The 16,864-nt window shown below is 49.2% G+C and overlaps 1 protein-coding gene across 3 annotated transcripts; it reads left to right on the top strand.

Annotated features, from left to right (window-relative positions):
* Positions 1–321: 321 nt before the first annotated feature.
* Positions 322–16,479, top strand: LOC112990157 (acidic mammalian chitinase-like). 3 transcript variants are annotated; one of them, XM_026111705.2, is made up of 12 exons: positions 322–596; positions 8,542–8,633; positions 13,081–13,110; positions 13,464–13,665; positions 13,994–14,050; positions 14,155–14,320; positions 14,450–14,574; positions 14,819–14,942; positions 15,071–15,256; positions 15,409–15,528; positions 15,628–15,769; positions 16,133–16,479. In XM_026111705.2, the coding sequence occupies exons 1-12, from the start codon at positions 571–573 to the stop codon at positions 16,387–16,389; spliced, it is 1,527 nt and encodes a 508-aa protein (XP_025967490.2). In that variant the 5' UTR covers positions 322–570; the 3' UTR covers positions 16,390–16,479. The 3 variants fall into 3 exon arrangements, with proteins under 3 accessions (XP_025967490.2, XP_064354140.1, XP_025967491.2); XM_064498070.1 differs by lacking the exon at positions 8,542–8,633 and having other exon boundaries at positions 326–596; XM_026111706.2 differs by lacking the exons at positions 322–596; positions 8,542–8,633 and adding an exon at positions 12,342–12,439.
* The last annotated feature ends 385 nt before the right edge of the window (positions 16,480–16,864 follow it).

The following is a 16,864-nucleotide window of genomic DNA, read 5'->3' as shown; positions in this document are numbered from 1 at the left end:
TAGACATCCGTGTGGCTGCAAAGGGCTCCCGGCGGGGAGCGCGTTCGGGCTGCCCGGCCGCCCGCTAAGGGTGACGGCGTTCGGCCCGCGGGAGGCAGGGAGGACAGGCGGGGCGGCACAGGCAACATCTGGATCCGCGGGGGAGGCTGCTGTAGCCCACCAACAGCTGGGGCAAAGGTGTGTGCATTTCCCTGCGGGTGAGCAAACCCAAGGGAAGCCCCTGCACGCTGCCCCCTCCCCTCCTCATCACCCAGGAGAAACAATTTGCTGTTTCAAGAGGCTGCTTGAGACAGATGCTCCTACTCCCACTTCCTCCTCCGCCCCCACGCAAGTCTGGCAGCTTCTCGGCTCGCGCTGCTGCAGCGGCCCCGGGAGAGTCCCCGTGCTCAGACACATCAGCGCAAAATTAACCCCCAGCCTGTGCCCGCTCCAGCTTCCCCATCCCACACACTCCGAGCGGGCTCGCCAGCTCGCGAGCGTCGAGCCGAAACGCGTCCGCGCCCCAGGATCCCCGTGCTCCCTTCCCCGCAGCCTGTCCCCGAGCGGAGCAAACAATCGGCAGCGTCTTTGATGAACTTCACTTCTACTGCTTTCAGGTTAGCCACAGTCCTCAGCCTGCCTGGGTTTTCTCTCAGGTCTGCAATATTCCGCATTTTTTGCTGCATAAGCTCCAAAGACAGTGGCCAGCGCGGCTGCGGCTTGGGAAATCCGGGTGGTATTTAGACACGACGGGGCAGGCAGCAGGCTGCACGGGGCGTTTCGGTTCCCCAGCTGTAGCACGGCTCCCGCACCGTGAGCAGAAGTCCAGAACCTGCCCGGCTGGGGACAGCCTGCCCGGTCCCCCGTCCCCCGGACACGCGGGCTCCCCCACAGCCCATCCCCACGCAGCAACCCCGCAGCTCCGCCAGCTGCACCGGATCTCCGGGCCTTAGCACCACGGGCCAAACCGCAGAGCATCGGCCCAGGTACCCTGCGGGTGGTTTTGGCAGCGCAGCTAGCAGGGGAGCCGCGTTCCCTTGCAACGGGCTAGGACAGACCGGGGGAATTAGAGCAAGGTTTAGAGCAGCCAAGATAATCGGGCTGACAGTCAATACCATTAGAATAAAAAATTATTAATGCGGTTGATGATCTCTCCCTTTTGGCTGGTCCGCCCTGGGGACAGCAGCTCCCTGCAGCCATCAGCTCGCAGGAGTCGGTGCCCTCCCGGCGGTTTGGCACACCGGCGTCTCGGCCTCCCCTAAGCCAGAGCCAAACGGCTGTGCCACGGGGGCCCGGTGTGGATGCCCCCCCGGCAGGGGCAGCCCTGGCTCCCAGCGCCCGGGCCAGCTCCTGGGCAGTCACCGGGCCTCCGGGAAGGAGCTACGCTGGCTAAGGAGCCCGCAGGGATGGAAACCTTCAGCTGGAGAAGGAAGGCGTTCTGCAAAATAAAGCCCCTTCCTGGCAATATTTCAAAACATTCTTTCGAAACAAGGACAATACGTGATGAATAGCAGGGACACAGATAGTGCCTCTGCCCAGAGTTAAGGACGTGTTTCGCCCTGTTCAGGAAAGCTAGACAAAGGGGTCAGACTGACTTCTGAGCTATTTTAAGTGTTTGAGGTTAAAGAGCATTTAGAGCCACTGCTTATGCAGTTTGATGGGTTGTATCTAAAGACTCTTTGGTTGCTAGAATTTCTAGGGCTCAAAATGCTGGTTTTTAAAAAGCCCTTATGCTCACGTAGCACAAAAGCTCATGGTTGTAAGCAAGAGGGACAACTACCCCTTTGCTTGTGCTGCGATAGCGTGCACATCCCGGCCCTAGACGTCCCAGGGTAGGTTACTCTCGTTCAGCTGCAGCGGGGCGGTTAGAGGCACGGGGTCAGCGGCTCTCCTGCGCGCAGACGCCCGCCGGGTTGTCTCAGCAACTGCTGCTCCAGTACGCGCTCGCTGTGCCTTGTAAATGTTTAATGCGAAGCTTATCTCTCTTACCTACACAGATGGCTCAGGTTATTGAGCTTGTGAACAAAGATTAATTGGAATCAGGCAGATGTCAGCTAACCAGAGAAAGAGTTTAATAAGTAATTAGATAAGCTGGGATGCTGCTGTGGGGCAGAGCCTCCTCTGGAGGATTCAGAGCAGAAAGGAAGAGCCCAAAAAGGACTTCCTGGAGCCCTGCTCTAACTTACGTATGAGGACTAGAGCTCGTGAACAGGAACACAAACGCAAGACGATGTCCATACTTCAGCGACCTGCTTGGTCACTGCTAAATGCTAAATGCTAAAGCATCAGGGATGGATTAGCCCTCAGCACTCTCAGCTAGTCACAGCTCCCAGTCCAGGGCATCTGGTTCATTCCTCACGGATAATAGGGATTGTTGGGCTGAGATGTGAGGGGAAAACAGGAGAATCCTGATCGAACCTGCCACGTTGAATCCTGACTGTAAGAAGTTCAAGATCTGAATGCTTGGTGATGATTTCTTTTTTAAGTGAATAGCTTGCAAATAGCTCCAATATACATTACCAATCTTAAGTGGATTTTTGAAGATTATATACTTTAATAAATCCCATTTTTTAAAGACAGACTTCAGAAAAAATTTGCATGTGACACAAGGTGCATAAAAATAGAGAAAACAAAGAAAAATCCAAAGCACCTGAAGAGCTATTCTTCATGTGATATTTCCTTTGCTAAAATAACACTCATGTGCATGTTTGTTCATGCATACATAACCTTTGGGCAGTACGTTTTGCTCACCTGCACACACCTGCATTTGGGCACAGACATTGTGTGCAAGGGAGAAATTTGTGAATCTGTGCCATAAACATATATGCTCCCTTTCAAAGGCCTGTTCTCACTTGCTGCCACACCGTGAGGTTAATCCTGGGACTAACGCTTTGATACCAGGACCGGTGGGATAATCCAGCTCTGCAGTTCATTCCTAGATGTGGAGAGCACTCTGTTGGTTCGGCTCTCCAGCAGCACAGAGGGCTGGTGAACTCGCTGCCTCAGTCCCGATCTCTAGGCAACATTAGTAAGATGCCTGCAGTACAGAGTCAAGGTTTATTTGAGGAACAGGATGGCCAGAAACCAAGTTTGAGTGTTTCACAACATCAGAGAAGCTTGTGATTTGTTTACAGTGCCTAATTATAGCAGTTTAGTGCTAACAGAGAAGAAGGAAGATGAAAGTGCTGTAAGGAAAGAATATGCAATGGGAGATCGCAATACTGCATCAAATTCCCCATGGAAAGGACTCTTCCAGATCCTACGAAAATTCCTGGGGACAGACTGTGTATAAACGATGACACTCTGTATAAGTAGCAGGGAAACAACTCCAGCGTTTCGTAATCAGAGTGAGTCAGAGATGATATTTCTGGGAATGTACATGCAGAAGGCAAGAATTTCCCCCGGGAGGCAGGGAATGGCTGGTATCTGAAAATCAGCAGTTCTTTAGTTCTGCTCTGTGAGCTGCAGAGAGAAGGGAAAGCAAATGCCAGAGGAAGATGGCGTGCAGCAGAACAGACCTAGCCCTTGCAACAAGGAGTCAGTGCTGGGGAAACCAGGCTTCAAAACAGAGACTTTTATACAAATGAACTGGTGTCGTGAGAATCAGAGAGAGAGGATTCTCTCCTGACTGCCCTATGTAAGAAAAGTGCCCTGAATGCCCGTCTGCACAAATTCCACACCCAAGGCCTACGTGGTGTGCTTATCTTTATGAGGAGGGAATCCAAGGATCTTTAAAGCCCCCAAATTCCTGCCATGAATCTGAACACAAACAGATGCACACTTCCCATGCATCCCCTGCTCCTGGACCAACCGTATCACGCTGCAGGTAGCGTCGCTGGCCCTTCGGCATGCACTTCCCACTGCACAGCTCTCCAGGAATCAGCAACATGCATCCTCAGCTAGACCAAAAGGATCTATGCAGAGGAACAGAAAGCAAGATTTGGACTAGGGCAGCTCCCAAATCCCCTCGATGCTCAGTCAGGCAGCTGAGCAGATGCCAGACCCATAGGCATTCCAGATCTCTCCTCACCGCGTAGAGATCCCATTACACCAGCCACTGCCAGCTCTGTGGACTGCACTGTGAAGGATCCATCCAAGGGCTATGGGACTTGGGGATAGGAGAGATCCTTTTTCATGACTTCATTTGCAGAAATCCCATTAGGTTGGCAGTAACCTAAGCAAGTGTACACATACCAAATTGGATGTATTGGCCAGATTTTCACATATTTGGCCAGTGATATTGAGGCCACATTTTCTTAATTCTGTCAGGCTCCTGGAGTGAGGGGTCAGTCTTTCCAAGGAGGTCAGCACCCACCAAGTAGAGCTCAGCTATCATAAGCTGTTAAACCATTGACAGACCAGCAATATCACCTAAACTCTTGGGAGGAAACCTAGACAGCTCTCTTTAAACATACTCTGTGCATCTCTGCGTTTCAGTATGCCAAGTCCATTCCTTGCTCTGCCTTCAGTTCAACTCTAACCTCAAGATGGTTTCTTGTTCTTTGTGCCTTGGTTTTCCCCAGTTAAGGAAAGTAAATGAGAGACCTTCTTTATCCTACTCGTAGAAGATTCAACTCATCTGTCTGCACTAAGAGATACCTGGCATCTACCCTAGGGCCTGGTTTGCAGAAGTCTTGTAAAGTCCATGGCTGGGTAAAAGCAGAGGTCAATGTGTTATGATACAGGAGAAGCACAGGGACATTTCTGACACACTGCTACTTAACTGAAATACCTTGTGAAATAAATGCTGAGTACTACATTAACAAAAAAGGAAGGCCAAGGAGAGACTTAGGTAAAGTCATTACATAGCAAGCACATTCACAACGTGTTTGCACCAATACCCACAGCACTATTGTCCCTCATCTTTTCTCCCAAAATTCAGAGTTATCGAGAGCAGGGATCTGCAGAAAGCATGTGCAGAAACAAAATACCCTGGAGCAGGACATATTGCACCAGGGTCATTTCCAGAAAGGAGGAGGGGGAACAGTTCTGAGAATCAGGAGTGAAATTAAGGGGTCACTCTCTGTTGTTGAAGTGGGGTCAATACTTCCAACACTCACGCCTCGGCCCTGCTCAAAGCCTGCCAGTGCAGTGCATGCACAAAGATCCCTGGAGCCCCAGGATCATACACCAGTAAAGTGATGTTTCCAACTGAGCAATTGCAGCAACAGCAGAAATGAAAGCTGCTCTCAGGAAGTATATTGTCTTTTACAGGCCCGGAAGCATAAGCTGAGTTCCAAAAAGAGTAAGCGCTGGGTAGGAGTCTGAAGCTGCCAGGAAGGAGATGGCTGTATTTGGATGTAGTCTGCCAGGAAGGAGTAGATAAGAGTGCTCTGATCTTTATACCTGATAAACATTTTATCATACAGAGCTTTGAGCAAAACCAGATAGTCAGGAAAACCAGCTGAACTGCTGTCAGGATGTAACATTTATCATTAAAGTGAGTAACACAGTGCTTGAATAAAACTAGCCTTATTGTAAAGACTGCACAAGCATAACATGGAACCAGGGAAATTAGAGTTTCCCTCTGTAATCTGACTACTCAGGCCTTGTTTGCCCCACAATAAATATTTACTCTGTTGGTAGAGAAAGGTGTAGGAGACAGAAGGTAAACCTGGATTCTTTAGCAATAGGATGCCTAATGTCTTCGTGGGCGTCCTGTCACATCTAATGATTTGCACAGCTAAGCAGGTGTGTTTAATAGCTCTTCTTTCACTTTAGACAGTCATGTCTTATGGAGGTTACACAAGTCTAAAGCAGTGATTTGCTTTTATTCTTGTATTTTTCTACAGCAAGAATGAAACACTCCATTTGTATTAGGAAATGCACAAAATGTCCTGTTGATCTCAGATCTCTGTTTGTCATTAAACAAAGATGAGCAGCAACGAAGCTTTCTGGCCCGCAAGCACATTTCTCTTCTGAATGTTACCAGAAGACTGCTGGAAAAGCAGGGAAGAGCAAGCAACATTGACACCTACTGTTGGATATTTTAATTGCCTATAGCGCCCTATCCTCAAAGCATTCATTGCTCTTTGTAGCAGGAAGCAGGCATGTGAGGTTCTGGGGAAAATCCATGGCAACTCTACATAGGGCAAAAAGAGAGCTTTTAGGCTTACTGTTTTCATCTTGCAATGGAGTGTTACCCATTTAGTCTTGGCAGACGATATTTGTATGAATCTTTACTGTGGCCATGGCACCACCTCCTCCATCCGCCCACCTCCCCGCAGCTTCTCACTTCTTGTCTCACTCTGCAGGACTTCACCGGTGCCCCGAATCTGCAGGGTTTAATTCCTTTTTCAACATGATATTTCAGAGCACTGTGAGGAAGTATTTGCAGAGTGATTCTCTCCCAGTGTCTAAAGCAGCTTTTAATACACTGTCACCTAGAAGAGCCTGTACTGAGGGGCTGCCACAGCTTCCCTAAGTGCCTTACAATGGCAGAGCCCAAGGTGTACAGTTTCATCTTTCCAAAGAGAAGTCTCAGATCTCAAACCTCTCCTGTGTCACAGGAAAAGGATTTCTGCTTCACCCAGCCACTGACTTCAGCAGATTCTTCCAAACCAGGGGGAAGATGCTCTCCTTAATTAAAACTGCATTCTATTACAGTTGCGCTTTTATTTTGTCTCCTGCAATGCTTCTGGGGAGCATTTAATTGCAAATCTACAATCTACACGTGCAGAGAAACCTCTTCCTTAACTCTACTTCTTCCTTCCTTTAATTCATAAAATCAGGTGATCTCTCGGTGGTGATAGTTTCTGAGGAGGCTGGGGAATAGGAAGGAGACAGAGCTGAAGACTAACGTCGCTGGTATCAGGCAAGGCTGTACCGTATGTTAAATGATAAAGCATGCTGATTTCTCAGGAGATTCAACCCTTCTAGCTCGTAGCACAGTGAGGTTCAATACAGAACTCCCAGAGCATATCCCGTATCAGAAACCACTCCCCAGCCAAGCACAGAGCACGGGTTGCAAAGAGAAAGTTCACCACATTTTACCATAGTGGCAGATCATATTTAACACCCTCAAAGTGCTTCGCACTAAGAATTTGGCATCATGATTTCCCTCATTCATTGCTTTTTCCCAGAGCATTATAGAAATTTTAAGCACAGAATTAAAAGACTCCCCAAGTGATTAGAGAAAAGTTTGGCAAGCCAGGTGAAACAGCTTAGCCCTATGTCTTCCCTCCTACCACTGCCTTTTTCTTCACCAGAAACTTTCAGCAGACTTTCTATGATCCTGACTTGCTCCTCTTATTCATACTACCTATTTGTGAAAACAGATGAAAAAGAAGAGATTTAAAGCTAGAAACCTAACCAGAGTTAAAGAGAAAAAAAAGATCTGACAAGGTAGAATAGAGCAATTCCTATCCTCCCTCCCAGGGTGAGCTTTAGAGAGCCCTCTCTGCCAAAAGTGAAGCCACATTAACTTCCCTTAACAGCCTGCTTGGAAGAAAAGGAAAAAGGAAAAGCAGACGAGGTGCTTTTAAAGCTCCCGTTTCCCCACACCCACCTTCTCCACCAGCAGCTGCTGGGATGCTTTCTCCCCAGAAGTTCTCCTTGCACTCGGGGGAGGAAGGCTGCAGCCTTTCACGGTGCCCTGCCTGAGGCTCCCTGCCAGCCCACACCTGTGCGTGCACAGCAGCGAAAGGCCTGAGTGAATAAAAGCTGAAGTTACAACAAGCCTAACAGAAAGCTACCTGGGCACTATTGCAATGCAGACAGCAAAAAAATAAGTACCATAGAAGACTCTGGATGGAAAGATTGTAACAGCTCATTGGGGCTCAGAAGACATACAGACATAATCCTGTTCCTCGGTAGGCGCCCTCTAAACCAAAGACTTGTGGGTCAGGAGCACTGACTGCCCCCAGCGAAGAGGACACTCAGACACGAGACGGATGCTGAGCTACACAGAAACCTCTCAGTTTGGGAAACAGCTGAGCAAGGAGGAGGGAGTAAGCGCAGCAGCAAATGCAACCTGAATGATGCTCTGTCCCTGGGCTCCCCTCGTAGTGTTCCGCCTCTGAGAAGTAACGCTCCCTCAAGAAGATCCTCTCCACTTCACTGAAGTGACACCAAGCTTAAATGACACGAGCGAAAGGCAATCCATAAAACCTGGATCTGGAGAGACAGTATGCCTGCAGTAAGAGGGTCCAGATTGCCCTGGTCCTCGGCTAAGCACCCTTCTGAGAGTCTAAACCCTGCTCAGTCCGCCCTCGCCCGCTGCCCTAACCAAGCTGAGAAAACCCTTGTACACCCGCCTTCGCTTTGGCTGCACCTACCACCCTTGGGCAGACACAATGACGACGCAAGGTTGAACGCTTCAGCCGTCTATTACTGGGCGATCGCCAGTATTGACACAAAACTTATCGTTGTAAACAAAACTTCTAAAAGGAAAAGCCATCTAATCTTGCTCTTCTTCTAATCAGCAGCGCCATTAAAAGGCGCAGCCTGATAATACTCATTTCTCCAGCTCCAGTGTTAAGACCCATTGTATTGCTATCATTTTCTGTGATATTTCTCTTTATCTAATATCAAAATATTGTTTGTGCATCCTGGTTGATTTAGGATTTGCATGAAAAGAGAGCTGTATAAAACTGAGAAACAAGCAGCACCAAATCAGTCCCAGGCAGAGATGGCCAAGCTCACTTTGCTCACCGGTAAGTCCTGCCTGACAACTTCATTCTCTGCCTTCAGGACGAGTATTGGTAGATATTCCACTGTTATCTTGGGTGGGTATACAAGGGCTTCCATGCGGATTAAAAAGGTTTCTCTCTCTTTTAGCAAAGGAAAGGCCATAGCATCTACTTTCTCGATGCTTATATGTTCAGGCAACTTGGGAGTTGAAAAAATTAATTAAAAAAATTAATGGTGAAATAAAGTGTTCTCCAACAGCAACAATCCTTTTTGCTTGCACTCATCTCGCTCTTAATATTCCAAGGCTCCCTGATTCCCTCTTGATACTCACACCCCTGCTCAGGGAAGGGCAGGAATCCACAGGCTGGACTTCAAACAGCCCCACCCTGGCAATTTGGCAGGGGCTTCTTGCTGTCCCAGCATGCCAGCCGGGCATAGGGAAAAGAGGGAGAGGAGGAGATGGGGAATGTCAGGCTGTGCCATGAGAGAGCACACAGACAAGGGTAACAGTGGCACCACCAAGGGACTGGCTCCCCACAGAGCCATCATACAAGGTCTATGCATAGACTGAGGAACAAGCATTCCCCTCCTGCAAAAGTTATCTTCCAAACATACCCATCTCGAAAGACCCAACTGCCTTGGTGCTCCAGCCTTGAAACAGCTGCAGTAACTCCCCCTCCAGCTGCAGGGACAGTCCAGCCAGGCGTGCAGCCGTTCACGGGGTGGTTCAGTGAGGTGCCCCAAAATACCCCAAACTCCACTCCGTGGCCTGATCAGGAACAGGGCCTGATGCCCCTTGTGCCAGCCTCGGGCCTGAATCACACAACTCCTCCTCTCACAGCAAAGGTTCATTTAAAAGGCCTCTGTTTAGAGAAGAGGAATTAGTGGGAGTGACCACTTCTGCTGCTCTAATACTTCTGGCCTTCTCCTGATGCAAACAGATTGTCTGTTTGGTGGTAATACACTGTCTGCCTGCAGTGAGGAAAATCCGATCAGCAGCTGAAAAAAAGGCATATAGCTCTCCCCTAGCTTTTATTGGCAAAATCATAGAGCTTGTCACATCCAAAGAATAAATCCAGAATTCATTTATACTAGCTCAGTAACATCTTTGCATTGCCAATAAGCAGCCTTGAGTCCCATGAAATCCAAAGCCAAATATTTCACATATCTAGCCAAAGGCCCCTCTACCTATTATATGTCTCTGCATTGCTAATGCAAAACTTGGCACCTGCAACACTTCCATCAGCACAAAGGCCTGCACTGGCCATCAGCTCCAGCCTCCCTGTTCCGGGAGACCAGTACCTGTGCCTCTGCATCCAGATAAAGGCAAGGATATTGGTATCCGAAATACACCACGCCAGTTCACCGACATCGACATTTCTCCTCGGTTTAGCCTTCCACAGGGACCTGCCGAATCTCCATCCTGCAAGGGCAGGTACAGCAAAGCAACATCTCTAAAGCAGTGGCTTGTGTACGCTGAGGTTGCTAAGGCCAGGGATGGCTAAGATCTTCCTGGAAAACAGCAGTACATCACGAGTTTGCTGAGAGTCAATTGTCAGAGCCATCTCCCAGCAGACGGGTGCGAGGCTGTGCAAGCCCATGCCTGAACCTGACAAACTGCCTGGGCTCTGACAAGAGGCAAAAGCCGAAGGAATCATCCTGGAGCTGAGCAGCAGGAAAGGGACCTGCACGCTGCTCAGCTGGAGGGAATGTGAAAACCTGCATCTCTTTTTCTAGGACCCAGCAGAAAGGAGTCCAGGTGGTTAATGAGCAGAGACAGACGTAGTCGTAGCATAATAATGCAATGACCATAATGACAGTTTTTGTCCGTGCATCAAGCAAAGTTCATGCAGAAACAATCCAGAAGGCTGGATCTTTCTGAACCCCAATGCTCTGGCTACAGGAACAACGAGCAAGGTCTCCGTCTGAATACTCCACTCTTTTTTATCTTGAATGCAGAATGTAGGGACCAATTCTTCTGGCCTTGCTCGAGGCCCGCCAGCCCTCCCACCGAAACCAACAGCAAAGGCGCTTTCTTAGGACAGAGTGAAGGCAGAATAACCACTAAAGGAAAACTCCAGAATTTGCCCAGCAGAAACTGTTGCCTCCATACAACACAAATTAGCTTCCCTGACCCTTTGCCAAATGCCTTCCTCTTCTCACTGAAACATGTTCTCCAAGTAACAGACCTTCTCCTGTGAGACTCCAAAGGTCACTGAGGGTGGGATTTTGCAAAATCCACTTCTCCTGGTCTTGTACGCTTGGTGTTACCTTATCAACTCAGAAACACACTGGAAAAATACTTCTTGAAGGTGGCTGTCTTGTTATTCATCCGCCATATCTCATCTGCTGCGTACACAAAATCTGAAATACAAGTCTAAAGCATTTTAATCTGCAGGTCAGCGGGTCAGGTGCCAGCATGTGATATGGGCAACTTTGTGGGATTTTTCCAGGCTCTCATTCCACCAAGTCTAGGTGACCTCCTGGAAATTCACCTTCACATCATCGTAACACGAACTAAGAAATGTCTGGGCACAGAGGAACCAGGCGTAGTTAGGCTGTGTCTTACTCCACCGTTTGCACGAGCCCTGACAGTGACTAGCATGCGAGAAAAAAAAACCCAAACCCTCCTACTGGGACACAATAAAAGATTGGAGTCTCCTCCTGGCCTGAAGAATAAACAAGGATGCAGAAAAAATACTCTGAGTCAAAAACCTCATTTTCAGCACTCCCCTTTGCCATTTAGAAAGTCATATTCATATACGCCTGGAAACAAAACACGGCATCCTGAAAGCAACAGAATGAAACTTTCAAGCTAGACCACACATGGCCCTTAAAAAAAATCACAAGAACAACCACCGACAAGATCATGTAGAATTTAAGAGATTCGGTTATTTCTCCTGAAGGGGCTTCACAGTACATGCAGACAACAGACAAATGTTGGGCAACACAGAAACCTCTCAGTTTGGGAAACAGCTGAGCGAGGAGGAGGGAGTAAGTGCAGCAGCAAATGCAACCCGAATGATGCTCTGTCCCTGGGCTCCCCTCGTAGCGCTTGGCCTCCAAGAAGTAATGCTCCCTCAAGAAGATTGTCTTGGTAAGATACTGCCACATTTGCTCACCATGCCACTATGCAGGCCCTCTTTAGGCCATCAGTACACAAACTGTTTAAGGCCCTGTGTTAAAGGACTCTTCTAACCTTCTCTTTTTTCTTTCCTGACAACAACAGTCCCAAGTCCAAATGGGAGAACTGCTCAGCAAAAATGATCCTGCTTCACTTTCCACAATGTGACACTGGCAAACTCTCCCCTCAAGTGTGACTCGATTGCCCTGGTCCTCAGCTAAGCACCCTTCTGAGAGTCTAAACCCTGCTCAGTCTGCCCTCGCCCGCTGCCCTAACCAAGCTGAGAAAACCCTTGTACACCCGCCTTCGCTTTGGCTGCACCTACCACCCTTGGGCAGACACAATGACGACGCAAGGTTGAACGCTTCAGCCGTCTATTACTGGGCGATCGCCAGTATTGACACAAAACTTATCGTTGTAAACAAAACTTCTAAAAGGAAAAGCCATCTAATCTTGCTCTTCTTCTAATCAGCAGCGCCATTAAAAGGCGCAGCCTGATAATACTCATTTCTCCAGCTCCAGTGTTAAGACCCATTGTATTGCTATCATTTTCTGTGATATTTCTCTTTATCTAATATCAAAATATTGTTTGTGCATTCTTGTTGATACAAGATTTGCATGAAATGAGAGAGCTGTATAAAACTGAGAAACAAGCAGCACCAAATCAGTCCCAGGCAGAGATGGCCAAGCTCACTTTGCTCACCGGTAAGTCCTGCCTGACAACTTCATTCTCTGCCTTCAGGACTAGTATTGGTAGCTATTCCACTGTTATCTTGGGTGGGTATACAAGGGGATTAGAAAGGTTTCTCTCTCTTTTAGCAAAGGAAAGGCCATAGCATCTACTTTCTCGATGCTTATATGTTCAGGCAACTTGGGAGATGATTGCTTGGACTTTAGAAATGCAAATTCTTCATTTAATGTGGTTTAAAATTGAAACGTGGTGTTGGGACCAAGACAATGACACTGGGAAGCAGAAATGGACCCACTGACCGAAGTGCTTCTCTTGTCTGGAAAGCTGAGTATGTGCTAGAGAGTTTCTGCTCTTCCAGCCGTGCTCAGGGCTCCTCCGATCCCCCATTGCTCAACCCTGGCTGAACGAAGCCAGCAGAACGCCCAGCCCTTAATGAGCAGGAGCCCTCGTGTGTCTCCCCACAGAAAGAGCAGTGACCTGACGTACAGGCTACGTTGGGTTCAGACTGGTCCTGCTCAAGAGGAGCAAAACGGGCCCACACACAGAAGCACTTCCATTGCCTGCAGAGCAGAGTGTATACCAGAGAGCTTCTGCGACTTCAGCCGTTACCCCATTTCTCAGGTCAAAGACTAACTGCACACTTTCTTCTTTAAAGGTCTGGCACTCCTGCTGAACGCCCAGACAGGTATGTGCTTTCTCCCCCAAAACCCTTTTCAGCACTGGCATATACACGACACTGGAGCAGACTTACAAGCTAGAAGGAGCGTGGGGAGGAAGGAGAGGCAGGTAGTGATGGTGCCTCTGAAGAAAAAAGCTCTACAATATATTGCAGGCCGTTACTCAAGGACAAATCTCTCCTTGGCGAGCCAGTTTGCAGTAGGATAGCCGACCCTACCTCACTTGCTCTGAACTCCTTTCCCCGCAAGGAAGCATTGCCCAGTCATTTCTTGTCAGATCTCGTTACAATGCTCTGCCTTAAGGAATGAGCTTCTCCTGGGCGCAGCCCAGCCACACATCACCTCCTCCATTTCTCTGCAGGCACTGCCTACGTGCTGTCATGTTACTTCACCAACTGGGCCCAGTATAGGCCTGGCCTGGGAAGCTACAAGCCTGAGAACATTGACCCCTGCCTGTGCAATCATCTGATCTACGCCTTCGCTGGCATGTCCAACAATGAGATCACGACCACTGAATGGAATGATGTGACCCTTTACAAATCCTTCAATGGCTTGAAAAAACAGTACGTATCGAGAGCAAAGGGGACCACTCATCCTCCCTTTCTTTCCCTTTCTCTGCACAACGGCAAAGCAATCCATTGGTCAAGCGATGCCAAGGGAAAGAGGCAGATAGTGACGGGGAGGGCAGGTCAGGCTGCAAGCGCCGATCCACTATGGATGGTGACTATGACTCGGTCTGCCCTGCACCTGCTCACTGGATTTTAAGACTTTTAGGACTTTTAAGAAAAGCAGGAGCACTGTGCTTTATGTTGGTCCTCTGTGTACAGTTAGAAATTGGTGACACCAAGCCTTTATTTGTTGTGGAACATGATCCTGTCCCTCGCTTTGCAGGAATGGAAATCTGAAGACCCTCCTGGCTATCGGAGGATGGAATTTCGGAACAGCCAAGTAAGTTCACACCATCTCCTTCTCATAACTGCATCCTGGCAAGGGAGGGAGAGGAGGAAAGGGGCACTGACCAAACCTCCACTCTGTTCTCCTCTGCTTCCTAGGTTCTCAGCAATGGTTTCCACTGCTGAGAACCGCCAGACCTTCATCAAATCAGTCATCAAATTCCTGCGCCAGTATGAGTTCGATGGGCTAGACATTGACTGGGAATACCCTGGGTCTAGAGGCAGCCCAGCTGAGGACAAGGCTCTCTTTACTGTTCTTGTGAAGGTAGGCTGAAATAAAAGGCTTCTGGTCAAGCCCCTGCTCTGCACGGTGCTGTCCAGAGCCCCAGGGCCTGGGAAGACTCAGCGCAGGGGGTCCATGGTGAGGCATCTCTCTCTTCTTGGCATCTCTCAGGAAATGCTGGCAGCCTTTGAGCAGGAAGCTAAAGAGGTTAACAAGCCCAGGCTCCTCATCACCGCTGCTGTTGCTGCAGGACTTTCCAACATTGAGTCTGGCTACCAGATTGCTGAGCTTGGAAAGTGAGTAGCAAACTCGCAGGTACCGTTGCAATGACTTAGTTGGCACTTCCTCGCTCTTTTAAGGGAAACCGTGCCATTAACTGGTGGAAACCCACTGCATTTCCTATGGACTCCCTAGTCTTTTGCAGAAGGGGAGGGCGTGAGGGGAACATTGTTTGGTGGAGAGATGACACCTCTGTACAAGCAGTACTGGGTGAGGTGACTCAATGGGCCAGGACATAGATGCATGCAATGTTCTCCACAGCTACCTGGACTACTTCCATGTGATGACATATGACTTCCATGGTTCATGGGCTGGACAAACTGGAGAGAACAGCCCTCTGTACACAGGCTCAGCTGACAGTGGCAGCAACAGTTACCTCAGTGTCGTAAGTATATGTTGGGATCCTGTGTCTCAAGTGTCAGGTCTGTGATGACACCGGTGGTGAGAAGTTCAAGAATTGGTCCTCCTCCCATAAACCCTGGCACAGGCTTGAACTGCGATGGTTTTTAACAGGATTATGCTATGAACTATTGGAAGAGCAATGGTGCCCCAGCTGAGAAGCTCCTTGTTGGATTCCCAACCTATGGACACAACTTTGACCTCCAAAACCCATCTGACACTGCTGTTGGGGCACCAACATCAGGACCTGGGCCTGCTGGAACTTACACAAGAGAGGCTGGCACCTTGGCTTACTACGAGGTACACATCTGCCCTTACATATGGGCAGCCACGAGCACAAAAAGTCATTGAATTACCCAGCAGGGAGTTTTTAACAAGGGACCCATGGAATATTCCAACTGCCCTGTTTTGTTGGATGCTTGATAACTACCCCTCTCCACTCTTCTCCCCAGATCTGCACGTTCCTGGACTCCAGAGCCACCCAGGCTTGGGATACCCCTCAGGATGTGCCCTATGCCTACAAGGACAGCACATGGGTGGGCTATGACAACATCAAGAGCTTCAACATCAAGGTACCGTGGGAAACAGGGATGTACTAGTAATGCTCTGGGAGGACGTCTGCAGTAGCAGGCCTTGGGACTAACCAGGACTTCTCCTCCGGCACTGAACAGGCTGACTGGCTGAAGAGCAACAACTATGGCGGTGCTATGGTATGGTCCCTTGCTATGGACGACTTCACTGGCTCTTTCTGCAAACAGGGGAAATATCCGCTGATCTCCACCCTGAAGGCGGCTCTTGGCCTGCAAAGCGACAGTGAGTAACTTGAGTGGCAAGTGTTATTGAAGGTGACACCCTAGCTCAGTACTGATGCCGGGTTTCAGAGAGCCATGAACTTTTAACTCTAGGGGCTTGGAGGACAATGACTCTCTGTGGAAGGCACAGCTACAGGCTGCCCAGGAAAGACCTCTTCACTCTACATCCCCTAGGATAAAAGAGTGAGACTGGGACTGGGACCTGAGGCCCACTGTTCCCAAGGCCAGACATGAACCCAGCCAAACTTTAGGGGAACAAAGTCTAGTAACTGGTCTGCTGACTCCACTACAAATGGGACTATGGAGGGAGGGAGTGCTGAGAGACCATCAGAGACCAATAATCCCTTCCCTGCTCTTATTTCAGGCTGTGCTGCCTCTTCTCAATCCAGTTCAGCAATCCCTGAGGCTCCTAGCTCTGGAAGTGGGAGTGCAAGTGGGAGCGGGAGCTCAGGTAGTGGCTCCACTGCAAGCGGCTTCTGTGCTGGCAAGGCCAACGGCATCTATGCAGATCCATCCAGCAAGAGAAGCTTCTACAACTGCAGTGACGGTGAAACCTACCGGGATAGCTGCCAGGCTGACCTCGTCTTTGATGCCAGCTGCTCCTGCTGCAACTGGCCATGAAGATATGAGTTCTGGAACAGCAAACAGTCCCCTCTAACCTAATCACAAGGAAAATTAATGATGAAATAAAGTGTTCTCCAACAGCAACAATCCTCTCTGCTTGCACTCCTCTCGCTCTTAATATTCCAAGGCTCCCTGATTCCCTCTTGATACTCACACCCCTGCTCAGGGAAGGGCAGGAATCCACAGGCTGGACTTCAAACAGCCCCGCCCTGGCAATTTGGCAGGGGCTTCTTGCTGTCCCAGCATGCCAGCCGGGCATAGGGAAAAGAGGGAGAGGAGGAGATGGGGAATATCAGGCTGTGCCACGAGAGAGCACACAGACAAGGGTCCTGGCAGCATCACCAAGAAGCTGGCTCTCCAGAGACCTCTGTCCCCCACAGCTCACACCCATGCACATGGCAGCTTCTGGGTGCAGGAGGAAGCGCTGCTTCAAACACATGCACACAGAGTCCTGTCCCATGCCGTCCTGTCC

Source organism: Dromaius novaehollandiae, chromosome 27 (assembly GCF_036370855.1).
Source record: "Dromaius novaehollandiae isolate bDroNov1 chromosome 27, bDroNov1.hap1, whole genome shotgun sequence".
Taxonomy (NCBI): domain Eukaryota; kingdom Metazoa; phylum Chordata; class Aves; order Casuariiformes; family Dromaiidae; genus Dromaius; species Dromaius novaehollandiae.
This window is presented reverse-complemented; position numbering and strand designations above follow the sequence as displayed.

What these genes read in the sequence shown, in the direction of transcription:
- LOC112990157 (XM_026111705.2), top strand. Translation starts at nt 571, where the DNA reads ATGAACTTCACTTCTACTGCTTTCAG. An exon ending in CAAGCTCACTTTGCTCACCG is followed by an intron (nt 8,634 to 13,080) that starts GTAAGTCCTGCC and finishes TCTTCTTTAAAG; the next exon opens with GTCTGGCACTCCTGCTGAAC. An exon ending in CAGATTGCTGAGCTTGGAAA is followed by an intron (nt 14,575 to 14,818) that starts GTGAGTAGCAAA and finishes TGTTCTCCACAG; the next exon opens with CTACCTGGACTACTTCCATG.